The sequence below is a fragment of the Vicugna pacos genome, chromosome 16, assembly GCF_048564905.1.
Source record: "Vicugna pacos chromosome 16, VicPac4, whole genome shotgun sequence".
In the NCBI taxonomy this organism is placed as follows: Eukaryota; Metazoa; Chordata; class Mammalia; order Artiodactyla; family Camelidae; genus Vicugna; species Vicugna pacos.
Genome location: NC_133002.1, coordinates 7,170,426 through 7,193,417, shown reverse-complemented (window position 1 = coordinate 7,193,417; position 22,992 = coordinate 7,170,426). Strand labels below are relative to the sequence as shown.

Sequence of the window (22,992 nt, the reverse complement as noted above, 5' to 3'; positions counted from 1 at the left end):
GTCCCTGGCATGGATGAAGGGTAGTGATTATGTCGCTATTTGCCGAGGTAGCAAACATTGGAGAAGGAACCAGTTTTAGAGGGAAAAGGGAGGTAAAACTTTCAGTTTGGACATCCAGACTTCCAAAGCCACGCCAGCCCTGGGTTATGAACCCCTGATGTAGAAGACAGAGCACAGAGCATGAGACGCAGCACTGGGGAGCAATGGATGGAGAGAAAGGAAGCTATGATGGAGACTAACAGGTAAGGGGGAACTGAGAGTTTGGGTCAAAGGTGTCAGGAAGTGGGTGGTCCAACAATGCACTACTACGGAGACATCAAACACACTCAGGACACTTGTAACTGTGAATGATTAAAAACTGGGTTTGTAAAACATACAGATTTTGCCCCTGCCTGTGTGACAGCAGTGGGTCAACTCAAGGGACCAGGGAGAAAGTCAAGATGCACCCAAATACTATTTGGCATCTATCAGGTGTCACCACCCATATCACCTGCCCTGATTCAGAGCCTCCATCAGCTCTTTATTGCACCTGGTCAGACCATCTCCCTCCCACAGAGGCCGCCTGGATGCCCCAGAGAGCGCAGCATTCTTGGCCCCCTCCTTTTCTTGTTTGGTGCTTTCTAGGGAGGAGGCAAGCCTGAGTGTTCTTTCAAAGGGCAATAGGGGGCTGTTTGATGTCAAAGCAAGTCCAAGACCTGCGAGATAAGAGATCAAAGGCTCTGAAAGCAAGCCTCAGCCAAATCTTAAAAGCAAGAGAGATCAAGATGGATAATAACCCTACCAAGAGCATGCATTGTTCAGCAAGAGCAGAGGATCGTGTGGATCCTGAGAGCGTAGCTAGGAAACAAAGAGGAAACAAGCTGGCCATCTCGACCAGCAACGAGTCATCAGAACGAGTTGGTCAGCTGTTTGAGCAAGTCTGAGCAACTCCAACAGTTATAAGGGTCCCGAGCGTGTTTGTTTCAGAGTTGCTTCTGTTGGGCTGCTAAGATGTCCCACCGCAAACCGACCAACGCAATCAGCATTTTTAGCCTGCCAGCCAATTGTCTGGCATCCCTCAGACCAGGGATGGCAGAAAATGTCCTCTCATACTTGTCTCCTCCAGTTACAGAGCGCTGACCACTGCAACGGCGAAAGCTGAGAACTTCATCTGACACATTTGCGAAATTCATTGGCCTTCACAGGCTGTTCCCCAAACACCTGGCCTGAACGTTCTCCTCTAATCTCCAGCATACACAATATCATATTCAGAAAGTGCTCATAAGCTCTCATTTGCCTTGAAAAATCTCCGTCAGCTGTCAGAAAAAGCCAAAACCCCTCTTGGCTCCGGCAACACATTTACTGTGGGGAAACACACAAGCCAATTTGGTCAGACCCAAGAAGTTTTAACCAAATCCAGGTGAAGGAATCTACCTGGAAAAGCAGGAGAATCTTATAAGCAGCTCTGAGAAATAATTCTCAGGAGAGAGATGGAAAAAAAAAAACAACCCAACCACATGAAACCATTTGTACCATGGTAGGCAACTCAAAATCAAATTTCACAAATGGGAAATGTCATGTAAGCCTGATCTAAAAGGATGGTTTCCAAATGTCTTGAGATTGTGCAGCCCTCTTGTATCCAGCCCCGCTCCCTCGCCTTGGAAGCCTCAGGCTTTAGTCCTGGAGGTAATCAAGTTTTAAAACCCCTTAAAGCTGATGAGCCCTGGTCTCCCCCTTCCTCCCAAAACACAGATAACATCACAGAACCTACTTTAAAAATATCTAGTCTGTGTTTATTCTGAATGCAAGATATGACAGACACCCTCCCTCAAGTTTAAGAGAAGTTTCTAAATCCAGTAGGACATGCTGTTTTATGTGCAGAGGTGCTGCCCCCGTCTGCAGTTCAGGGGAGTTCCACTGAACACGCGTGAGGACTCGTAACGTATAGGCAGGCTTTTTGTAGAGCCCTTGTGTTCCCAAATTGGCTTTAGGTTTGAAACCCTAAGCTTCAGTATGAAAAAAGACCAGGCGCTGTGTCTCTGCTAATAATAGAGCTCACCTTCCCCGAGCCTCCGAGAGATGAGAGAGCTGGAAAGGGAGTGGTTCCCACTGTGGGAGTATCCAAAGGCTTGAACGAGGGCTGCAGCCTGAACAAACAAATCTGCCGAGACTACGCTACGGCTCACCCACCTGGCAAGCTCTGCTGCGTTCCTCCCGATACCCCCCGAAGAGCTCTGTCCCCCAACACAAGGGACCACAGGTGACTCTGGGAAGGCACACACATGCTGGTGTTTAGAACCTACTACATGGGCTGAAGATGCCTATTAGCTCCTTAAAGGGAACTTCTCCAAGTTCATAGCTAAAACCCAACTCCATTAGAAAATGCTTCTTGAATAAGAATAAGCTAATGGCCATGGCTTTATAGAGTCTCAAGATGTTCTACTATAAATAAACAAGGACCTACTGTAGAGCACAGGGAACTATATTCAATTTCTTGTAATAACATATAATGGAAAAGAATCTGAAAAAAAAAGTATATATATGTATAACTGAATCACTTTGCTGTACACCTGAAACTAACATTGTAAATCAACTACACTTCAAAAAAAATAAAATAAAAAGATGTTCTACTAAAAGCCTACCACCAAACATCTGTGAAAATAAACCAGCGCCCCTCGAGGGGCTCCCCCACGTGCGGGACCACCCCACTGCTGGTCACAGATCTGTCAGTCAACATCCAGGGGACAGATCTGTGAGGGGGAACTTTATGTCCACACTCCTTCGATGACACGGAGATGGGTGGCTGACCGGCAAAGGCAGAAACAGAAAATGTGAGTTTCAACTTTCTGGGCAGTGATTTGGGTACAGAAATAGTCAAGGGGGGACTTCAGTAGATTTTCATTCGGAATGTGTGCGAAATCTCTTACTCCCAGGTCCCCCATCTCCCAACAGAAATGACAAATCCCAAGCAAAGTGAGACACGTCTTTTTATGTACAAACGGTCAGTGGGTACAGATGGCGTTACTTTTTATAAATATCTGCAGCAAAACTCCTAAAAAAGCTGTGGAGAGAAACCACCTTGCAGCACCAAAGGCCTGTCCGTCCTTCCCTAGAAGTGTTAACTTCCCGAGAGCCTATTCTTAGCCAAACACTTGTGGGGCCTCCTGGGAAGGACAGGACCGCTCTGGGACCAGGAGAGAGCCTTTCCATCTCCCCAGAGAGCCGAGGTGACTCAAAGGTCATCTGTTGCCCAGGACCTGGGAGTGATTAAACGGCTTCTTCCCAAGACTTCGGTCTTTGTCAAGTTGCTGATTAAACGTCTGTTTCCTGGCAGTGGCCCAGAGGGAGGGAGGAAGAGAACCTACAATAGTGTGAGGAAGTAGAAAACTCTGGGTATTTTGATAAAAAAAAAAAAAAAAAAAGCACTCGGTAATCAGCGCAACCCTGTGAAGCCAATGGATCTAGTTCAGCAGAGGGAACACTGCGATTCAACCTTCCAGAACCTACAGGCAAGCATTTTTTTAAGGAAGAGAATGACTTAGCACCAATTTCTCTCTCTTTCTCTGGTAATACTTCCTTTTCCTTCGAGCTGCGATGGCTGCAGTCCGAGCGCAGCTGAGTGGTACCTCCCATCGGTAACGCAGCTGGGCAGGTGGGGGAGCGCGGTCACGTGGCACAGAACAAACGGCGCTCTCACACCAGAATGCAACTCTTCCGGGGGGGGGGCGTCCTGACTTGGGAACACAGGCGGCCCCACCATCTCCTCCAGGGGTCGGCTCTCCAGCCCCAAAGGGGCTTCATTCAAAGCGGCGCAGGTGGTTGTACAGCGACTGGACGTAAGTGAAGACACACATGGGGTCCGGCTTGCGGCCCATCACCATCATGTCTTCCACCTCAATGAGGCGCTCACAGTTGGCCAGATTCCTGAAACACAGAAGCCCCATCAGAACGCCGGCCCCCTGCCATCTGCCAGCATCACTGCAAAGAACAGAACTCAGCCTGGAACCCCCAGAAGGGAATTCACATAACCCCAGAAGAGCTTTTGGAGTTACTTCATCTAACACAGTGTTCCCCCAAATCCCACATCCAAAACCACCCTCACAACTTGTATTTTTCCATAACTAGACCTACTTCAAATTTTCAATGAAATTCAATGTCGCTTTGAACTTTTACTACATTAAGTTCTCCACTAAAAAATTAAATTTTATTCATTTAGTTTAACTTAATTTAATTTTATTAATAAAAATTTAGTTTCGAAATTAAATTTCACTAAAAATTTAATTTTAATTTACCAGCAGTATATGGAAAATCAGCACAGACTATAAAAATGAATGGAAAATGAATAAAGTAAAAAGTAAATCCACCCACATGCCTCCTAAAACAGTGTTTTTAACGCTTTTCTTCACCACGACCCACAGAGATTTTTCATCATCATGATTCAGCACACACATACATATATGTTGAAATAAAGTTTCACAAAAATACTCTATATTATTCACATATTCTCTATATTTCATCTTTATTTCTCTTCCCACCTCTTTTTTTTTTTTAAATACTGGTCATGAGCTACAAAATTGACTTTATTATCCACTCAAGTGTCACAACTCAGTTTTAAAAATTGCTTAAAATCATCTTGTGCCAGCCGGCCCTGGGCCCTGGGCATCAGGCTCTGGGAAAATACTGGTTTAATTTCTGGCCCACTGGTGTAGATGTGCGTAGAAACTGGGGGCTTTCACTGAGCTGGAAAAAGAGCTGTTCCCTCCACCGATCCCAGCTGGGAGGGGGGACTGAAGGTTTCGAGGAAGCGGAAAGATGAGCATCTCCCTTAAGGGATACAGCACTGAGCATCACAGCATCTCAGTGCTGCACCGGGAAGTAACAGCAGGGATCCTCAGCAGTGCTGAGAAGCGCTCCCCATCCCACCACCACTCCCCACCGGCGCCAGATGTGGCCGGTCTGACCTTATCAGGCCAAATCGAAAGGCCCAAAGTGATCGCACTTGGTCCAATCCTCAGTGTCCTTCCTTCAACAGCTGTGTGTAATACTAAGGTCCCTCGGATTTTCCCTCTGTATCAGTAAGTGTGTGAGTGTCAGGGTTCATGCCCCAGCTGCATCCTTCTTAGTGATACGATTTGGGCAAGACACAACTTCTTGGGGCCTCAGTTTCCCCATCTGAGATAGCAGCCACTTCACAAGGTGGTGTGAGGATGAGGGAGCAAACCATGCAAGCCAGCTGGAACGGTGTCCGGCACGTAGAAAGAGCTCAGTAAGCGTTAGACATGATCACTGCTGCTGTTTTTATGATCACACGTCATTCTCAGAAGCAGGGTGGGTCATCAGAGAGGAGCCCCGAATTGGAAGGCTAACGAGCTGGGTTCAGACCCTGGCTCTGCCCATTGCTTAATCCGACTCCCACCTCTGCTCCCCCTCCTGGCGGGCTGGTTCTTGGTGGGAGCTGGTGTATTGTCAGGTGCCTTGTACCCCAAGCACTTCCTACCAGGCCCCACCTGCTCCCTGTAACACTAGCATGGGGCCCTGTTCTGTGGTGCTGGCCTGACGCCAGGCCTCTTATCAGAAACCAAATGTCAGGGCAAAATAGAGATATCTGTCCTGGAACCCACTGCCGCCTCCCCCTCGGTCTGGTAAGGGAATCCAGTGGCTTCGTGGGGTTGCGAGTGGTTCTGGCCCAATGAGCAGGCACCCTTGCTCCCAGGATGGGCCAGGGCAGGGCTCAGGGTCAGGGAAGTCGGAGCTCTGATAAGGGTGCACATGCAAAGATGCTCTGTCGATAGTCGAGGATTGAAAATCTGAGTTCCTAGAGAGGCCGGGGGCCTGGGTTCACCTCTTGAGATGCTATCACATAGCACCTGCTGCCCTTCTCCTCACCTGCAGCACAAGGAGAGCTCCTACCTCCCTTCCTCCCAGGGCTGCTGTCAGAGATCCCAGGTGTGTGTAAACAGCTCTGCACACATGCCCAGGGTATCAGCACGACACCAGTGGCCTCAGCAGTCCCCCCAGGACGCAAGGGCAGCATCAGAACCCTAACCCGCAGCCGTGGGTAAGAACTGAGATCCCACCTTCCAAACCCCGACCCCTGCCCAGCTGGACAGTGGAGGCCCTGCCCCAGCCATGCTCACTTCCAGGTCCAGGGAAGGGGTCCTCATTTCCTCCAAGGACAGCTCGAATCCCTCTGCAGGTGGCTTTGGCCACAGGGATGTTTCCCTCATATTTCTTATGCTGTTTTGCCTCTTGGTACTTCTAACCTATTGGCCCCATGAGGCTATACTCAGTCTAATTTTTTTTTGCCCCACAAAAGAGTCCTGTTGGAAGAGAATCTTTAGATCCCCATCTTTCCCTGGTTCCTTCATTGCGCCTCCAAAGGGTACCTGGGACCCTCTCTTCTGAGCTGGTTCTGGTTTCTCTCCAGCCCTCTTCATGGAGGGCACCCAGAATCACTAGCACATACCAGGTGTTGTCCAACTTGTGCAGGGAGAACAGGCTGACCCCGTTCTTCATTCTAGAGGCCACACTGACCCTCCCAGGAATGGCATCCCTGCCCCTGTGCAGGGTGGCAGTCAGGATGGGTGCTGAGGCCTGACTCCGGACAGGAAGCCATGCGCAAGGTGCTGGCTTCCCCGGCATGCAACCAGGGGACCGAGCCATAGCCATCTGGTCCCCACCCACCCCAACCACCTCTGATGGTAGCGAAAAGACTCCTAGAAGCTGCGGACGCGGCTCCTGAGACAGGAGGTGGGAAAGGCAGAATGATGATGAGCACTGACTTTTATAGAAAACCCTTCTGTCTCCAAGCATCAGAGGCCCCCATGGCCTTTCAAAGGAAAACAAAACTGCTTTTGTGAAAATACGAATTTGTTTCAAATAGTTCAAACGACATGGAATCACAGCCAAAGGAGAAAGTACAAGTTACTTCAGTGTCACCGCACAGCGAGAACCAGCGTTAGCATCTGCCTACTAGCAATTCGAAATGAATTTGCTTAGTCCCACCTCGTCTGGGGTTAAAAGAGGTTTGGAGGGTGTCCTCCTACCATGGCTATTGTGATCTACAGGCTGGCCTGTACGGCAGATGGAGGAGGTGTTTGAGGGGCTATTTTTATTCGTCTTAAGCCTTCTCTACATGCAGACTGGGACGCCCGGGCTTGGACTCCAGCCTCCTCTCTGGTTTTAGAGACACATGGGCACTACAAATAGCCTGGAAGCTCCTTCTGCTCGGCCGTAACCGGAGAGCAGAACACATCCCCCACGTGGCCAGCGGGAGCCTCAGCGGCAGGGCCGGCCCCGGGCCCGCACTCCGCCCGGAGGTGTGGGGAGAAGGGTTCAGAGGGTTAAGCACCCAGAACAGGGGCTAGTCCTCCCGCTTTCCAAGTCCTGAACACCTGTCCAACGCGGGGAGCTTGCTTCGCTGTCAACACCGCATCACTCACACAGAGGAGGCCCCGGGAATGCTTGTGACGGTCAACTGTTGGGAGAAGGGGCAGCCCAAACCACTCCCACCTCACAGGCTCCAGATTCATCTCTGGGCTTTTAAGGCCCTTGCTCACAGAAGAGTCTGGAAACATCTCCTTCCTGATGGGAGGTGGATCCAGTGTTTGGGGGCCCTGTCCATGTCCTCTTTTCCTTCCCAAAGGCTGTGCCTTCATCAGAGCCCGGGCTCCGGTCACCCGACTCTGCCCATTTACAGACTGCCCTTCTCTCAGCTCTGTCCTGCTGCCTGTGTAGCTCTGGACGGCTTCTAACAGCCCCCCGTGTCCGCTTGCCTTTTGCTGGCAAAACTAATGAGCATCGGTTAAGACACTGGTAGCCAGTATCCTCATGGAAGTGTCCCTATGCTTGCTTTCCAGCTTTTCCAACCAGCTTATTGTCCAAGAAACTAGGTGTGTCAAGCTGCCGTCCTCCCAAGAGGCCTCGGGCAGGCGGGCCCACCTTCCCAGCCGTCCCCCGAACCTGTGAGCCAATCTCCCGGATGATTCACGAGGGAGGCACCTTCCCAGACTCCCACACAGGCCTGCCCGGGGCGCCTCCACCCCGGCCCTCTCGCAGTCAGCAGAAAACACGACCCCATCTCAGGGGCCTCCAGACCATCCTCCCCTCCCTGCCGGGAGCAGGCTCAGGCCATGGGGGAGGAAGGGCCAAGTTTTCACCCTGCTGTTTGCTCTGGGGAGGAGGGAGGCAAAATCTTGGAGCAGGCTCCCCCACTGCCCCACCCTCGGGAATAGAAGAAACATCTGTTTGGAGCTCAAACCTCGTGCTGGGAAGGCACAGCCACGAACCGCCCCGGCTCTGGCTGCCAAGGGAAGCTGTGTTCCCTGTGAGCTGGGATGCAGGGCCGCCACCTTCTCTCTGGTCCAGGGCTGTGGGTGACCAAGGCAGCCAGGGCATGAGCCGGCACTGCGGGGCCCACTGGACTTGATGGAGAAAAACGCTGGCAGCTGAGCGCAGCCTCACCCAGCGGTGGGGGGTCCTGGGGTGCCCACGTCAGAGTCCTGGCCCCGCACACCCTGACAGTCACTCTGTCTAGGCTTCCAAGCAGCTGGGCCCCCTCCCCAACATCATGCCGCTACACTTGGCTCTGCTTCGCCGTCGTCTGGATCCGGTTGTGTAACACACTCCGTCCAAAGCTGTTTCTGCAATTAGGATGACAGCTAATCCCAGGCAGCCAAGAAAGAGAAGGCTTTTAAAGTATACAAGGAGTTCCTATGACCCCAAGGGGGCCAAGAGTCCACGCACGTCATCCGAGACAACACCACGGGGTCAATACTGGTACTCCGATGGCTCAGGCCAGGGAGCTCAGAGCCAGGGTCTCCGTTCTGTCCCCAGAGCAGGACCTGCGGCACCGAGCACAGGGCTGGACCCTGTCAGCTCCAACTCCTTCCCTGGCCAGGCCTGGGGCCAGGGGTCGGGCTGGGATGGGGGCTGGAATGGACTGAGGGCAGGCAAGGGAGCTATGCTTCTGGGCAGTGACCAGCTCCTCAGTGAGGAGGGCTCCTCCAATTCAACCAGCACAGAAGAGCTCCTTCTGGACACAGGCATCGGCGACGCAAACAAGACACAAAACGGGTCAGGCACACACGGACTGCAGAGGCTCACTCCACCAGGCACAAAGGGCGGAGAGGATGATAACTGTCTCCTCTGGGAAACTCAGGTCTGGGGAGGCCTTCCTGCCCTCTTACCTTCCTCCCCCTAATTCCACGAAGCTCAGCACCAAGCAGCCCTCAGCACCCTCATCTCTGCCCCGTGCCTTCCCTGGGGAGGAACCCCGCCCTTCTGTGTTTAGCCCACGGGAGGTCCAGGTGTGAGGGCAGGAGGAGGGTGAGGGCAGAGTATTTATTCACTCAGCTCCCTTCCTGCCGGGTCACTGTGAGCCGGTAGCATCCACCGCCCAGAAGCACAGCTCCCATCAGCCAGCCCTCCCCACAGAGCTCTTCCCAACCCTGGGGCACGGGGCTGCTCTGGGCTCACGCCTCACTGGAGCCTTGCTCCAGCCCACACTCTTGTAAGGAATCCCTTTGTTGAACTCTCCTTGCCTGCACAGCTGGAAGGCACCCCGGCCACAGCCCTGACTGTCGCTTCCGGGATGCCCTGGGGGTTGCTGTTAGCCGATAACCAAATCCCAACCTCCCCGAGCGCCTCCTGACCCGGGAATCACCCCCCACCCAATCTTCTCCCTATGAGCGGGGCTTAAGAAGGTAAGCAATTTCACATTAAACACTGGAATGACATTTAGGGAAGCAAAATCTACCGACAGGAGAAGTTAAAACGTCCCCCAGGCAGCTATTATTCAATTTCCTGCGATCTGCAGCTGGGGCTGGCTCAAGCCGCCATCAGCGCTCTGGGGGACCCTGTCCCACCGCCCCTCACATTCTGTCTGTGGCTGGTCTCACAGACTGCACACCAGAGGCGGGACACCAGCAAAGGGGGCGGGAGCACTAGAAAAGGAGAACGGTACCACCGAGTGCTGGGTGGCCTGGGCAAATCCCCGCTCTGGGCCACAGTCTTCCCATCTGTGCGGGTGACGGGATGGATGGCCTAAAGGCTCTCGGCTCTGCCTCGGATCCTGCCCACCCCCGTGCTCGACATGGGGCAGAACTCAGGCTCGGGGACCAGGCGGGGCTGGCCACCAGCGGCCCGGCCATACTCACTCGGCCATGGTGAAGGCCAGCTCGAAGTTCTGCCGCCGCTGCGTGGGGCTCAGGACGCTGTAGTCAAAGGCGTCGGGGAAGAAGGAGTGCACCAGGGCGCAGAAGGCCATCCCGTCACTCCAGCTGGAGGAGAAGTTCTGCAGGTCCACGTGCTGTGAGGCCAAGGCGGGGGGGTGAGGGGGGTGACGGCACCTGCCTCAGCTCCCCTACCTGATTCAACACCATAAACAGGTTCTCCCACACCCTCCCCAGGCCCATCATCCACCCAGCTCGGCAACAAGCCACAGCTGCCGACCTCACCCCATTGGAGGCATTGGACAGTCTGCTCAGGCCCAGGGATGGGATTCCCGGGACTCTAAGCACTGGCTGCAGGTGGCTGGAGACCTATCGGGAGGACACAGTTTCTTGAGCTTCTGTTGCTCCTATCCGTCTGCCTCTGCCTGGGATTGCTGTCTGGCTCAGGGAACAAGAGCAGGGTAGGCGGGAGATGCCCACTGCAGCCTCTGGACGGGGCCCAGCAGCCGGGCCAGTCTGCCTCACCTGGTAGCCGATGGTCTTGCTGCGACACCATTCGAGCAGAATCTGCTTGATGCTGCTGGCACTGGCCACTCCGAAGCTCTGTGAGCGCTTCAGCTTTGCCCGGGTCTCGCCCTTCCCCCTGTGGAGAGAGGGAAGGCCTGCTGGGGGCTGGGGGCCAGGGGGCTGCCTCTCAGCTGCCATCTGCTCCGGGAATGTGCCCCACCAGCTCTGCTCACCCAGGGAGATGCTCTGTCGGCACGCAACCTCCCAGCCCCATGCCCACGTCCAGGCGTGAACCCCGTGTCCCAGCTGCACTGCGTCCAGTGATGGGGTCCGGCAGGACCAGCCCCCTTCCAGCCTCCAGGCCCCCTGTGTACTTCCCACACTGGTGATCCTGCGGCAGAGGACCTGAGCCCACATGGCCCATGCCCCTGCCCTCTGCTTGGAAAACCCTCCTCGCCTCCTCCATCCCACCCCTCCTCTGAGCTCCTTCCGAGGCCGCCCTCCCTCATGGTTTCCTATTCTAGGCCCCAGAGACACTCTTTATCGGCCAAGATCAGGTTGTCTGGGTCCGTGGGACAGTTCCTGGGTCTGTCCCCCCCACCAGAGTCAGAGCCTTGGGAGCCAGGACTGGGGGGTCATTGTCTCATAGGCCTGGGCCAACCCTAAACGTAACATGAGTCAACACCACTCACTGACAGGAGGGCTGGATAAACATGCAAAGGTGGCCCTGTTTCTAATGGGGCGGGCGGTGTAGTGTGGCAGGGAGCCAGTGGTACTGGGGTCTCACTGTGTCACCTCCAGCTTCTGCTGGGAATCCCAGTGACTGCCCTCTGGTCTCCCCAGTCATGCCTGGAAACTAACCTCTCCAGTTGGATGAGGGATGTGGGTGTGAGGGTGCCTGGAGTTCCCTCTGGGAATGTGGGAGAGGGGCTGGGGTCTCATCACAGCCTCCCTCCCACAACTGGAGCCACCTGCCCCTCAGCCGGCCCTGTAGCCAGCCCTGACCTATGTCTTGCCTGAGAGGTCACATCTTGGGGAACTGCCCTCGGGGGAACAGGACAGGGCCAGCTTTGCTCTGCCTGCCTGACCCCAGTCTGGGCTCAGGCTTTCTTTGGGGGCCCAGACAGGTCTGGGAGGGTGCTAAGAGCATCCATACTTGCCGGCTCCTGTGTCCTGCTCCCATTTCTCAAACAATGCCTTCCGGGCCTGTGCCCCCGAGGTGCGGGGCAGCGTCTGTGACCGCACCAGCTCCCGGCGATGCTCCCCCTGCCGATGGGCCTGAGTCGTGGCTGGTGACTGCAGGGAGGGGGGCGACTGGGGTGGCGTCACCCGATGTGGGCTGAGGAGAGAACCACCTAGTCAGGAGCACAGATCTGGCCATCACTAGCTCACACAGGCCCCGGGCCTCTACCCCACTGAATGTGAAATGAGGCAGCGGCTGGGCTACAGGCAGAGAGGAAGCACCCCTGTTCCAGCCCCCAACCAGTTCCGCAGGTTTTTGGAACTGAGCTGCTGTCTGAGGCCGGCCTGGCTAGCAGTGGGCCCCCTCTCTGCACATAATCGCCCCTCGGCAGGTGTCCACGCCTGCGGTGGGCAGGGGCATCCTCCTGGCAGGACAAGCACCCAGAACCAGCCCCACCAGGATCAGGCCCCCTCCTGGCCACCACTAAATAAGATTCCCTCTGTTTCCCCCCTAAAACAGTTTGTCAGAAAGTTACAATTCTTCTTTTATTATTAAGAGGGGGAGAAAAAAGCCAAGCCAGCCCCCACCCAACACCCAGCTCCGATCACAGTCCAGAGGGCCTGGGGGCAGCGCATGGGGACAACCAGAGGCCAGGAGGCAGCCTGTAACACAGAGAAGCCCCCACAGGCCTCCCCCAGGGTAAGGGCCTCTCCAGGTAACTTCTCAGTCCACAAGCAGGAAGCCCCCAGCTCAGAGGGAGCCTAGCCAGGATGGCTGAAGATCCATCCTGTGGAGACTGAGAAACTCTCTCCAATCTTTGGACAGACTTGCTTTGAATGATCCTTAAAGAAATCAGCCCTCCGCCGTATTGCTCTAAACAAAACTCTCTACCAAGCTTCGCTGCCTCATTTCTCCTCTCAAACCCCACCCAGCGACACCGCTGCCTTAGTTCTCCAGAGGCACCAAGCCAAGGAAGGTGCCTCCTCCTGGGGTTGGCACTGGGAGCTCCGTGCAGGGGCCTGGGTAGCCTGGGTCCAAGGCCAAGCCCAGACACTTCCTGGGGAGTGACGACCCTGCTACCGGGAACAGGGGCCCTGACTCACCTGTTATCATTCCTGCTGGCCGTCACCCCCCCATAGCCAGAGCTGGACAAAGACCGTGGGAAGGAAGAATTCTTCTCTGTGGGACAAAGGGAGGGAGAGAAATAACAAACCCTGGCCTTGGGGAGGGCCACCACTGCCTGCCTCCCATCCTTTGACCCTGCCCTGAGCTATTCACCCAGCTTTGGGCACTGGCAGGACCTCTGGGCTAAGCTGACCCTGCCTGGGCCAACAGTTGAGGAGAAAGGATGCTGGAACATAGAGCAATGACATAAAAGAGGTCCTTTAAAGTACTCCTCACTGCATTTGAGAGCACAGAGCCCAGGGCCTCCTGTGCTGCATATCCAGTAGATACCATGTTACCAAGTCCTCATTCTGGAAATCCACACAGCCCGACCCCAGGACACAGCACTGGGGCCTGATCACAGTCCCCCAGGGGGACCACTCCAGGTCTGTTACACACAAAGTGTGCAGGGCAGGCAGCCACCTTCTAACCACAGCCTTGATCTGCAGTAAAAGCCATGGTCGTACCCCGCAGGATGAGGCTACTTCACAGCATCTCTGGGAGAGGAGCCAGGAAAGGTGGGCCCCATCTGATGGAGCAGGTGAGCTGGGGATGGGGGTGGCAGTGACGGGCAGAGCGGGTAGGGCCCGGCCCCAGGTTTTCTGAGTCTCTTGCAAACCACCCCGAGCCCCTGCCCTCCCTCCCATTTTGAGGTCATGGTCTCCTGCTCCTACCACTGGGACTGGGAGTCCAGGATGTGGTGGCCTCGCTGGGGCTTGAGCTGAGGCCCCCCAGGATGGCAGCAGACGTGGGCGAGAGAGCTGTGGCTGAGGTCTCCCCAGAGAACTTCTCAGAGACTCGTGTGATGGCTGTGACTGGCTGGTGAGGCTGCTGCAAGGAGAGACTCACAGGGCGAGGCTTGAGGGGCTCTGGTGTTGGGATGGTTTGGGCGGCTTCAGGGGGCCCATCACCCAGACCTGGAACAGGTGACCAGCAGGGGTTGGGGGGTTTCAGCCATGGCATTGACAGGGGCCTCAGAACCACCCAGGAGGACTCCAGCCTCTGTGAACTCTCCTCTCACCTCCTCCAGGAAGGCCTCCCTGACCACTCCTGCCTCCCTGATCTCCCCCTACTGGGGAAGTCTCACTGCTCCAACCAGAGGTGATGCCTGCTCCAACTTTCCCTAATAGAGAGTTCAAGAAATAGTTGCCTGTCAGTCCACTCTCTACCCTGCTCAGTGCTTGGACAATTCCCCAGTCCCTGCGGGTATTCCTCCAGCCAGCCCTCCTGGGCCATCAGCCCCCACCTGCCCCAGGCTGGTGCCCGTTCTCCACGATGTACGAGTTTGAGGTTCTCCTCATCTCCGCCTCGCTGGCTTCGTCATGGTGATCCACACTCTACAGAGAGACAAACACCGCGGAGGCCCAGTCAGCTGGGGCCCACCCCTGAAATCACTTCCCAAAGCTCCCCCTGGTTCGAGCAGGGCAAATGCTTTTGAGAGAGACAGACCCCAGGAGGTATGGTGATGGGCCAGGGTCACCCAGGAGGCTAGGGGGACTCAGCCCCAGCAGTTGAGCCCCTGAGATCCTGGAGGCAAATGGCTCCACTGGACACATTCCAGACCCCCAACATGCTAGGGACAAAAGTCAAGACAGAGTTCCAAAGGACTGTTCAAGGTGGCCCTACCCCTCCCCAAGGCTGGACCGGGTGACGGGGGCTGGGAGAGCCTGGCCCCTGCTCATGCCAGGGGCTGCCTGTGTGGGAGCAGCCTAACCTAGCAACACACGGTCTTCCTGGGCCAACAATGGGCCTTGGAGCCCAATGGTGAAGCCTTTCCACTGGATGCAGGGTCACAAGATTTGCCTGGATGTCCAGAGTACTGGGGCCTAACTGGCTCCTTGAGGTCCCTCCATCCCCTCTGGGCTACAGCTGTGGGGAGTGTCATGCAGAGAGAGAGCCCAGACCAAGGGCCAGCAGGGGAACCCGCCATCCTGGCTGTGCCGCCGGCCCCAGGGTAACCCCTCCTGGGTCTCAGTTTCCCTGTTTGAGATAAGGGAGTAGGCTAAAAAAGCATCTACCACTTGAACCCCTTTTCTGGCCATGCCACTTAAACCAACATGCTCTGTCCTCCCAGGTAGGTGCTACCACACCCATTTTACAGATGGGACCCGAGGGCTCAGAAAGGGGATGTGTGCTGTCCAAGGTTACACAGTGAGAAGCAGCTGAGATGTGGCCAGGAGGCCTTGGCCCTGCCTTTCTCACAGTGAAGGAGGGTGGAGGGCTCAGAGCATCTGTGAGGCTGTTGGGTCTGCCTGGCAAGAGGGGTACAGGGGCAGACGCTTAGAAGGGGCTCTACCAAGAGCCCACAACGGGTGGCTTGAGAGGTTGGCCATACCTCTCCTTAGATGGCCACACATCTCCAGATGGGTCCCCTTGTCTGCTAGGTTCCCAAATGACAAAAGCCCATCCCTGGCCCCCGACGGTTCATCCATGCCACCCTACCCATCCATGGGGGAATCAGTCTGGCGGGGGAGCCAGCACCTTGAGCAGGCGGTGATAGGCTAGCATGAGGGTACATGCCTGAGACAGACTTCACCCAGCCCAGGAGGTCAGAGAGAGCCTCCCAGAAGCAGGGGGGCTGAGCCAGCCTGGAGTGAGCCAGGCAGACCAGGAGCGGAAGCCATGCCCCGCAGAGAGACTAGTGTCTGCCAGAGACATCAAGACACAAAGCATTCAGATCCAGTGGCTAGAGAAGCAGCACACAGTCCAAGCCGGGAGAACTTGGACTTGACTCCTTGGACAAGAAGGAACTGAAGGTCATCAGTTCTGTGTTTTAGGAACATCCTTCAGAAGCCAGTGAGACAGTGGCATGGAAGGGGGTGACCAGATGGCCAGGTATCTCCCTAGTCCTGGGTAGGGACCCAGGGAGGAGAGATGGGGCAGTGAAGGAGTGGAGGGCAAAAGGGATTCCAAGGTTTGCAGGGAGTAAGTGAATGTGGAGGAGGGGGAGACATCACACCTCTTCTAGGCAGGGGCTTTGGGCCTGGCTGACGTGACCTGGGGGGGGGGGTTGGTGGGAACAGCAGCCATGAGAGGCGGGGAAGGGGTCTGAGGGACTCTCCCTGATGGAAGAGGTAGGACAACATTTATAGGCTGAGAGAAAGGCTCCAGCAGGGGGAGGGACCCTCGGAGAGGTTGGGACCCTGGGGAGAAAGGAGAGGATGGGACTTGAGCCCGGGGAGAGACTGGGATTGGAGAGGAGGTGACCCTTCAACTTCCAATTCAGAAGGACGGAGCGGGAGGGGCTAGGCTCACTGGCAGGAACAGTGGAGAAGTTGGGGGGGCATCTCCTTGTGCCTCAGAGTGTGGAGGGCACCCCTAGAGCCACAACGAGCCTAACCTGAAGCCAGCTCAGCAGAGGGAGGAGAAACAGCCAGTCTATCCTGAATCCCGGACCCCACCTGTCACCAGGCTCTCAGCTCTGGGGGCCGTGTCCCCCCCCCCATACTCTGGTCCAACAGGTTCCACAGGTCTACAAAGGGGCCTGGAGGGATGCGCTGATGGTGAAACCATTTTCCCAGGAATGTGGGTCTCTCTGGGGGACGCCTGCCTCTGCACGTTGCAGGCCCCTCACCCCCCAGGATGCCCCAGGGGACCAGAAGCCACAATCAGACAGGAAGTAGGTTCTGGACCAGGTGGATTCCTGCCAAGGGGTCTCCAGCAAAGCAGGAGGGAAAGGGGATGGGGCTGAGTCACGCTGGGAGGCTGGAGTCCCAGGTTCCCCCTGCCCCTCCCTCCCCCCTCCCCCGCCCGGGGACTGGAACTCCTGCTCACCTAAGGAAGGGGCTCTACCCACGCCTCAGACCAAAGGGCTATTCAGAGACCACCCTCCAACCCACCACACAAGCTTAGGGGTCACCCCTAACCTTACGCCATGACTAAAGGCAGCAGTAGAGTCAGGTTGGGGTTTCTCTGTCCACAAAGCACTCATGCCTTCCAAGAGCAGAAAGGACAACTCAAGACAAACTTGTGAGGCCGAGGGAGTGGGGTGGGGAGAGTGGGGTAACCACCCCAGCGCGACCTGAGCCTCAAACCACAGAGCTGGGCTGGGCCGTGGTCCCCAAGCCCACCCACAGGGCCCCCAGCGCCTTCCTTCGCTTCAGCCACAAGGAAGGGAACCAGGGGAGGGGACCTCTGTGTGCTGGGGCCAAGATAAAATCACTGGAGAGCCCAGAGGACGGGATGGGTCCTGGGGAGCTGGCTGGAGCATCTCCAAGATCTGGGCTTCGTTTTAAGAAGGGGGAGGCTTCCAGGAGGGAGCCCAGGCCTGGGAATGTCAGGAAGAGAGACAGGGGATGGGTAAGTCCGAGTTCGGCGACCTTCTCCCTGGGGAAGTTTGCATACACTGTTGTGAGGGCAGGAATCTTAGCCTGGGTATCCCTGGTGCTGCCAGACCCCACGCGGGCTCATGCATGGACAGGGGAGTGTCTGTGTGCCCAGCACAGCCCCCGACGTGTGTGCGGCCAGAGTCCCCAGCCTGAGCCCCAACCTTGGCTGCCCCACCCTCTGCCTCCTCCTGGCTCACACCATGGTTTTAAGGACTCATTTCAAACTTCTCCCCAAAGCATTTAGCGCTCTTATCACACAGTGTGTCTGGGAAAGGAAGGCAGATAAGGCAAGTCTGGTTTCTTTCACAGCCAGACCTCGACGCTGCTTCTACCAGTCACTCCTGAGAGGCTCCACTGCCTCTGACATGGGACCTGGTGGCTCCTGCTCAGCCGAGGGACATTTCCAGGCCTGGCCTCAGGCTGCTACCATCCACTGAAGGTCCCCAGCCAGCTCCCTCCACTAGCCAGACCACCGCTGTGGCTCCGTGGACACGCTTACAAGCCGACTTGGCTGATGTCACTGTTATAGCCACCCAGCCCGCGCAGCACAAGGGGCAAAGCAGGGCAGGGCCAATCCCCCTTAGAGACAAGGAAACTGAGGTCCAACTGAGAAGTGTCCCCAAGGCCTCACAGAAAATGCAACAAAAGCAGTTCCTGTTTGCTCCAGGGTCTCAGATCTCCTACAGGGAGTCCTCCCTGACTTCTCCCACCTTACTGCCCTGCCCTCTCGCTCCTCCTGGAGCCTCCCTTGCTGCTCACTGCCTAGCAAGGTCAAGGTCTGCCCACACAGAAGCAGATTACTAGATCAACTCTTTCTGCATTGACCCCAAGGCATACACATAGGTTGGCTATGCCCCACCTCCAACCCCGGCAGTCCCGTTTGAATCAGAAGGAAACAAAAGGGTCTCAGCAAAGGGTCTCTAAGTCTCATTGCTGGTTACAGAGGAGCAGTGTAACAGCAGCCCCCGCAATGCCTGACCATCGCGAGCACTGGCTCTCGTGTGTGGATGAGACCCTCACACCCAGACCCCCTGGGGGCACAGACACAGGAGTATGAGAGGTCAGACAGCCCCGGCACCCAGCTGTGGCTGTCCAGTCTTGCCCCGGAGCCCCGATTCCTTGTTCACAATCCAGTGTCCGATCACAAGCTGCCAGTCACAGCTCACGAGCAAGAACATGTGGACAACTCTGTGTAGCACCCCTCACTGCCAGAAACTGGCTGGGAGCCTGTGCCTGCACCCTTGAGAGGTGGGCTGCAAGAGAAGTGGGGAGCAGTGCCGCTGGTCGGGCGGGGGAAGCGGTCTTAGGCCCAGGGAGCTGGTGCTCAGGGGCTGCAGAGCGTCCGTCTGACCCCAATGGACACCTTGACCGTCCTCCACCCGCAGTGTTCAACTACGCCTGGGTCCCTCCTCCTCTCAGGCCTTCTGAAATCCAGAACCTACTCCCCAGCCGTGTCTCCCTCCTCAACCCCCAGCAGGCTACAGCATTCCTGCTGACACCCAATCTCTTCTTCCTGAAGGGGTCCCCTCTCTCAATGTCTAGGAATGGGCTTTCCAGAGCCTCTGAGCTCCCTGGCCGCTCCTCAGCCTCTGCCCAGGGCTCCTGACTCACCGTCTCCTGCACAGCTGCCTGGAAGACCTCACCTGATCTTGCGCTTCAACCACCAGCTCTGGCCTGGTATCTCCCTAACCTCTGGCCTTGGCTACTCTCAGCCCACCAGATCTGTGACTCCATCTGCTCCAGGACAGTTTCACCTGGATGTCCCACAGCCCCTCACCCTCAACACAACCCAGATGGAAACTGGCATCTCCACCAGATCTGTGCCCCAGTAGTCCCCTGGCAGGGCTTCGCTCTCTGCCCCCCTGCTCATATCCAAAGACCATCTCACCCTGATGATTCCCCCTTGGAGATCTCCGTCCAAGGCACCCCAGCTCTCCCGCTCCCCAGCGCTGCTCCTGCTATGGCCGTCCTCTCTTCTTGGACCATCACAACTAAGTCCCCCTAGCTCCAGCCACCCTCCAACCTGCCATCCATCCTTGAGGGCGCTTGTCGGATACAAGGAGGACCCTGTCTGTCCCCTGCCCAGTGCCCCACTATCCCCATAACCCAGAGAACTAGCTTACCCCACACAGGCCAATTCCCACCGAAAAAATGTTAGATGACTGAAGAGACACCTCTCACATGAACGCGTGGATTCGTGTACATATACGTATTCATATGTGACTCCAAGAGTAGTTTTCTAAAACTTGGACAGCTGCCTCCACATGCAGATGAGTAGCAAATGTGTGTTAAAATAAAACCTCAGAACCAGCCGATGACACAGTTTATCAGGCACATGTGAGCTCACAGTGGTGATTTTATAGCGTGGCCAAGGAGTGTTGATGCTTGTAGGACAGAATTAAGTGTATCCACATTTCCAGACACTTCACACAGCACTGGGACACCCGGGGGCTCAGCCATCAGCACGTTTAAGAACCTCCACCCCAAAGCAAAGCCCAACTCCCTGGCCCAGCATACGGGGGCCTTTACAACTCGCCCGTCCACTCTCATACCCATCAGGGTCCCTCTGGTCAGTGAGTCCTTTCAGGCCCTTAGAGGCTCTAGGCACAGCCCCCCACACCCGCCCCTGCACCAGCAGCAGCAGACCCTAAACCTCCAGCACAAAGCCGGCCTGAGACGCCCACTAGGACGGGACTACTGTCCGGCTGCCTGCACTGCTGGTACTGCTTGGTCTGGGCCATCTCCCACCCAGGCTGGGACATCCAGGGGCAAGGGCTAACCTGATCCCCCTCCTCCTGGTCCCTTGAGGTGCAGCCCAGCCTACACAAGGACTCTGCGTGTGTGATGGACTGAACCAAGGAGGGACAGCAGGTGCAGGCTACCCAGACCCTGGAAACCCAACACCAGAGCACATGCCTGGGCAGGGTGGAAAATCCCACCTAAGGGCCACTGCACACACCATGGGAACATTCTAACCTGCCACTCCAGGAGGGCCCACGCTCAGGGGAGTGACTGGTGCACACCGGCCTCCGCCCCACCCCCACGCGGTGTGGGCCTCTGGCCGGTCACTGACCCCAGAAATCTAGACTGCCCACGGCTCTTTCCCCCTGGTTCCCCTGTCTCTTCTTTCACCGTAAAGATTTACCCCTGCAAGTTTCCAAATGCTCGGCTGCACCCCAACAGTCTGCATTCTCCTCCGCTCAACACACAGAAAGGCTTGAGTTCTCAATCCAGGTTAATCAATAACTCAAGCCGTCAGGGTTCAGTGAAGCGGCAACGCGGGGAGCGCGTGAATGGAGGTGGGGGGGAGAGGGTTGCTGGCTGTTCCAAGACACAGGCCCGGGGCAGTGTCGAACAGTGAGGGGCAGCACTTCAGCGCCCAAGCCCTTAGTGCCAAGGCACAGTGAAGAGACGGGAACTGAACAGGGCACGCCTGCAAGGAAGGGAGAGGCCCGAGACAGGTGCAGAGGGCAGGCTAAGCCGGCTTCTCCGAATGATGGCCGGACCCCCACAACCGAGTCGCAGCGGCGGGTGGCGGGAGAGCCCCGGCACCCGCACGCACTCTGGACCTAGCGGCGGCAGGGGTCGCGGAGTCCCCCTTTCCCGGCGCCTGAGCACAGACGCCCGCGCTCGCCGAGGCTCACCTGGCCGCGGCCGGACAGCGAGAAGGTGGCGTGGCTGGCGAAGCGCGCGGTGCCGAGGCGGGGCGCACGGTCTAGGACGCCGGGGGCGGGCGGAGGGCTGGGCGTGCCGGGCGCGGGGGTCAGCCCAGTCGCCAAGCCCAGCGCCTCCACCTGGCGCGTCAAGCGCTCGAGTTGCGTCTGCAGTCGCTGGTTGTCGCGCTGCAGCTCGGCCACTGTGCGCGCCAGCGGCCCGGCCAGGCGCAGCGCCTCGGCCACGCGCTGCTCCATGCCGCGCTGCAGCCCCTGCATGTCCTCGTGCAGTGCGCGAACCGCGCCCTCCAGCGCCGCCTCGTAGCGGCCTAGCGCCTCGCGCACCGTGCGCGCCTCCTCGGCGTCAGGGGCCGGCTCCATGGCCGAGCCGGGCGGGCGGGTCTCAAGGAGAGCGGGTTTGGCCGAGTGAGCAGCCGAGCTCTGCAGCTCCGAACCGCTGCTGGCCTCCCAGGGCTGGGTTCGCCGGAGGGGCGGTGGGAAGGGGCGGGCAGAGGGCGGGGCGAGTCCGGCGAGCCCCGGGATTGGGCGCCGCTTGGGGGCGGGGCCGAGGGGCGGGGCCTGGCGGTTAGGGGTCACCCCCCAACCCCAGACCCTGTGACCCACGCGATGCGGCGAGGGGGAGTGTCGCCAGTGGCGCCGGAGGAGAAGAGCTTGCCCAGCCTCTCGTCTCCCTCGGTGCGGAGCTCAGGGGGAGTGCCGAGGCGGAGACCCCCTTGACCCTGGAGAAGCAGTGTGCGACATGTGGGCGGGACTGCGGGCCACCAGAGGAAGGCCTCGACCCCCAAGTGGACTTGATTTTGGAGACAGCGGACGTGGGTTATGCGTTCCCACGGGGCTCTGACTCTCAGGGCCCAGGTACTACTGGGGGTAGGGATCCCCTACTGCTCTGGGGTACCTGAGAGCAGCAGCAGTAACCCCCAGAACTGTCACCCTGTGCACATGACTGCCCGCTCTAAGCCGTGGACACACGGCCCTCACAAGCACATACTTACGTGTGGCATCTTTGCCTGGAATTTCTTGCACCTAAGGGAGAGGGACACAGGTGGTGAGGTCCCTCCTTGTCTCTGCAATTATGCACTCTCCCCTCCCAGCCCCACTCTGTGTAACAAGATTCCTGTGTCCTTCCTGCCAGTGGTCACGGGGCTCCGAGCTCACTGAGTGGCCCCTGTTGGGGCATCCACAAGTGACTGAGGTCAGACAGAGAAGAGAAGGTGTGCTTAGGACCGAATCTCCAAATTCTTGGGTCAGAGACCTTGAGACTAATCACCTCTCTCCCTCCATCAGTCTCGGTCCCTGGCCTGTATCCACAGGCCAAGGCTCCCACCTCGATTCCCTCTCAACACTCCTTTCATGCTGGAACCCAGATATTCCTTCCTTCTATATCCCCCAACCTCCAAACATCACGAGAAAGGGAGGAGTGAAAATAGCTGTTGCTTCAGAATGACAGAACGATGGGCAAAGGTGCTGTCTGATCTCACTTACAATGTAAAATTGATTTAAAATAAAAAGTGGGAGCATCTCATCCTTCTTTGTGCAAAAAGCCTTTCCTGATTAGCCTTCTCCTTCCCAGGCCTGGCCCACTTGAAGGAGGGCTAGTGGCTGGGCAGGCACAGCCAGGTGGCAGGGGAACGAGAGGCCTGAAAGACTTGTTCCTGTCACACTAGGCTTCCCAAGACGTTTGCAGCCACAGACCTCCTGGACTGGCCTGCTCTGCCCCAAAGGAGCTGGATCAGCCTAACAGATGCTGAACGCCAATCCCCCCTCTCTCCCTCCTCCACAGGGACAAGAAGGAACACTGGGTTACCTAATCCAAGGAGCCTTCCAGCAATTATTTCATGAGAAACTCAAATACCAAAAGGTGTGCATGGGGTGTGTGTGTGTGTTTGTGTGTGTATGTGTTTTGTAAGTAGCTCTCTGCACAGAGTGAGCCAGACTGCTCCCTGCATTCTTTCTCTGGGTGGAATCTTTGATAGAGACTAGGAGAG

At 56.8% G+C, this 22,992-nt stretch overlaps 1 protein-coding gene across 1 annotated transcript; it reads right to left on the bottom strand.

The window, feature by feature from the left end:
- Positions 1 to 2,953: 2,953 nt before the first annotated feature.
- Positions 2,954 to 21,445, bottom strand: SMTNL2 (smoothelin like 2). The gene is made up of 8 exons (XM_072940356.1): positions 20,978 to 21,445; positions 14,252 to 14,342; positions 13,680 to 13,922; positions 12,945 to 13,020; positions 11,815 to 11,997; positions 10,677 to 10,794; positions 10,137 to 10,288; positions 2,954 to 3,903 (listed from the first exon to the last, which is right to left on the bottom strand). Exons 1-8 carry the CDS (start codon positions 21,365 to 21,367, stop codon positions 3,777 to 3,779), a joined length of 1,380 nt encoding a protein of 459 aa, XP_072796457.1. The 5' UTR covers positions 21,368 to 21,445; the 3' UTR covers positions 2,954 to 3,776.
- Positions 21,446 to 22,992: the final 1,547 nt, after the last annotated feature.

What these genes read in the sequence shown, in the direction of transcription:
- SMTNL2 (XM_072940356.1), bottom strand. Translation starts at nt 21,367, where the DNA reads ATGGAGCCGGCCCCTGACGCCGAGGAGGCGCGCACGGTGCGCGAGGCG. An exon ending in CGGGCACCAGCCTGGGGCAG is followed by an intron (nt 13,923 to 14,251) that starts GTGGGGGCTGAT and finishes CACCTGTTCCAG; the next exon opens with GTCTGGGTGATGGGCCCCCT. An exon ending in CAGGACACAGGAGCCGGCAA is followed by an intron (nt 10,795 to 11,814) that starts GTATGGATGCTC and finishes CTCTCTCCACAG; the next exon opens with GGGGAAGGGCGAGACCCGGG.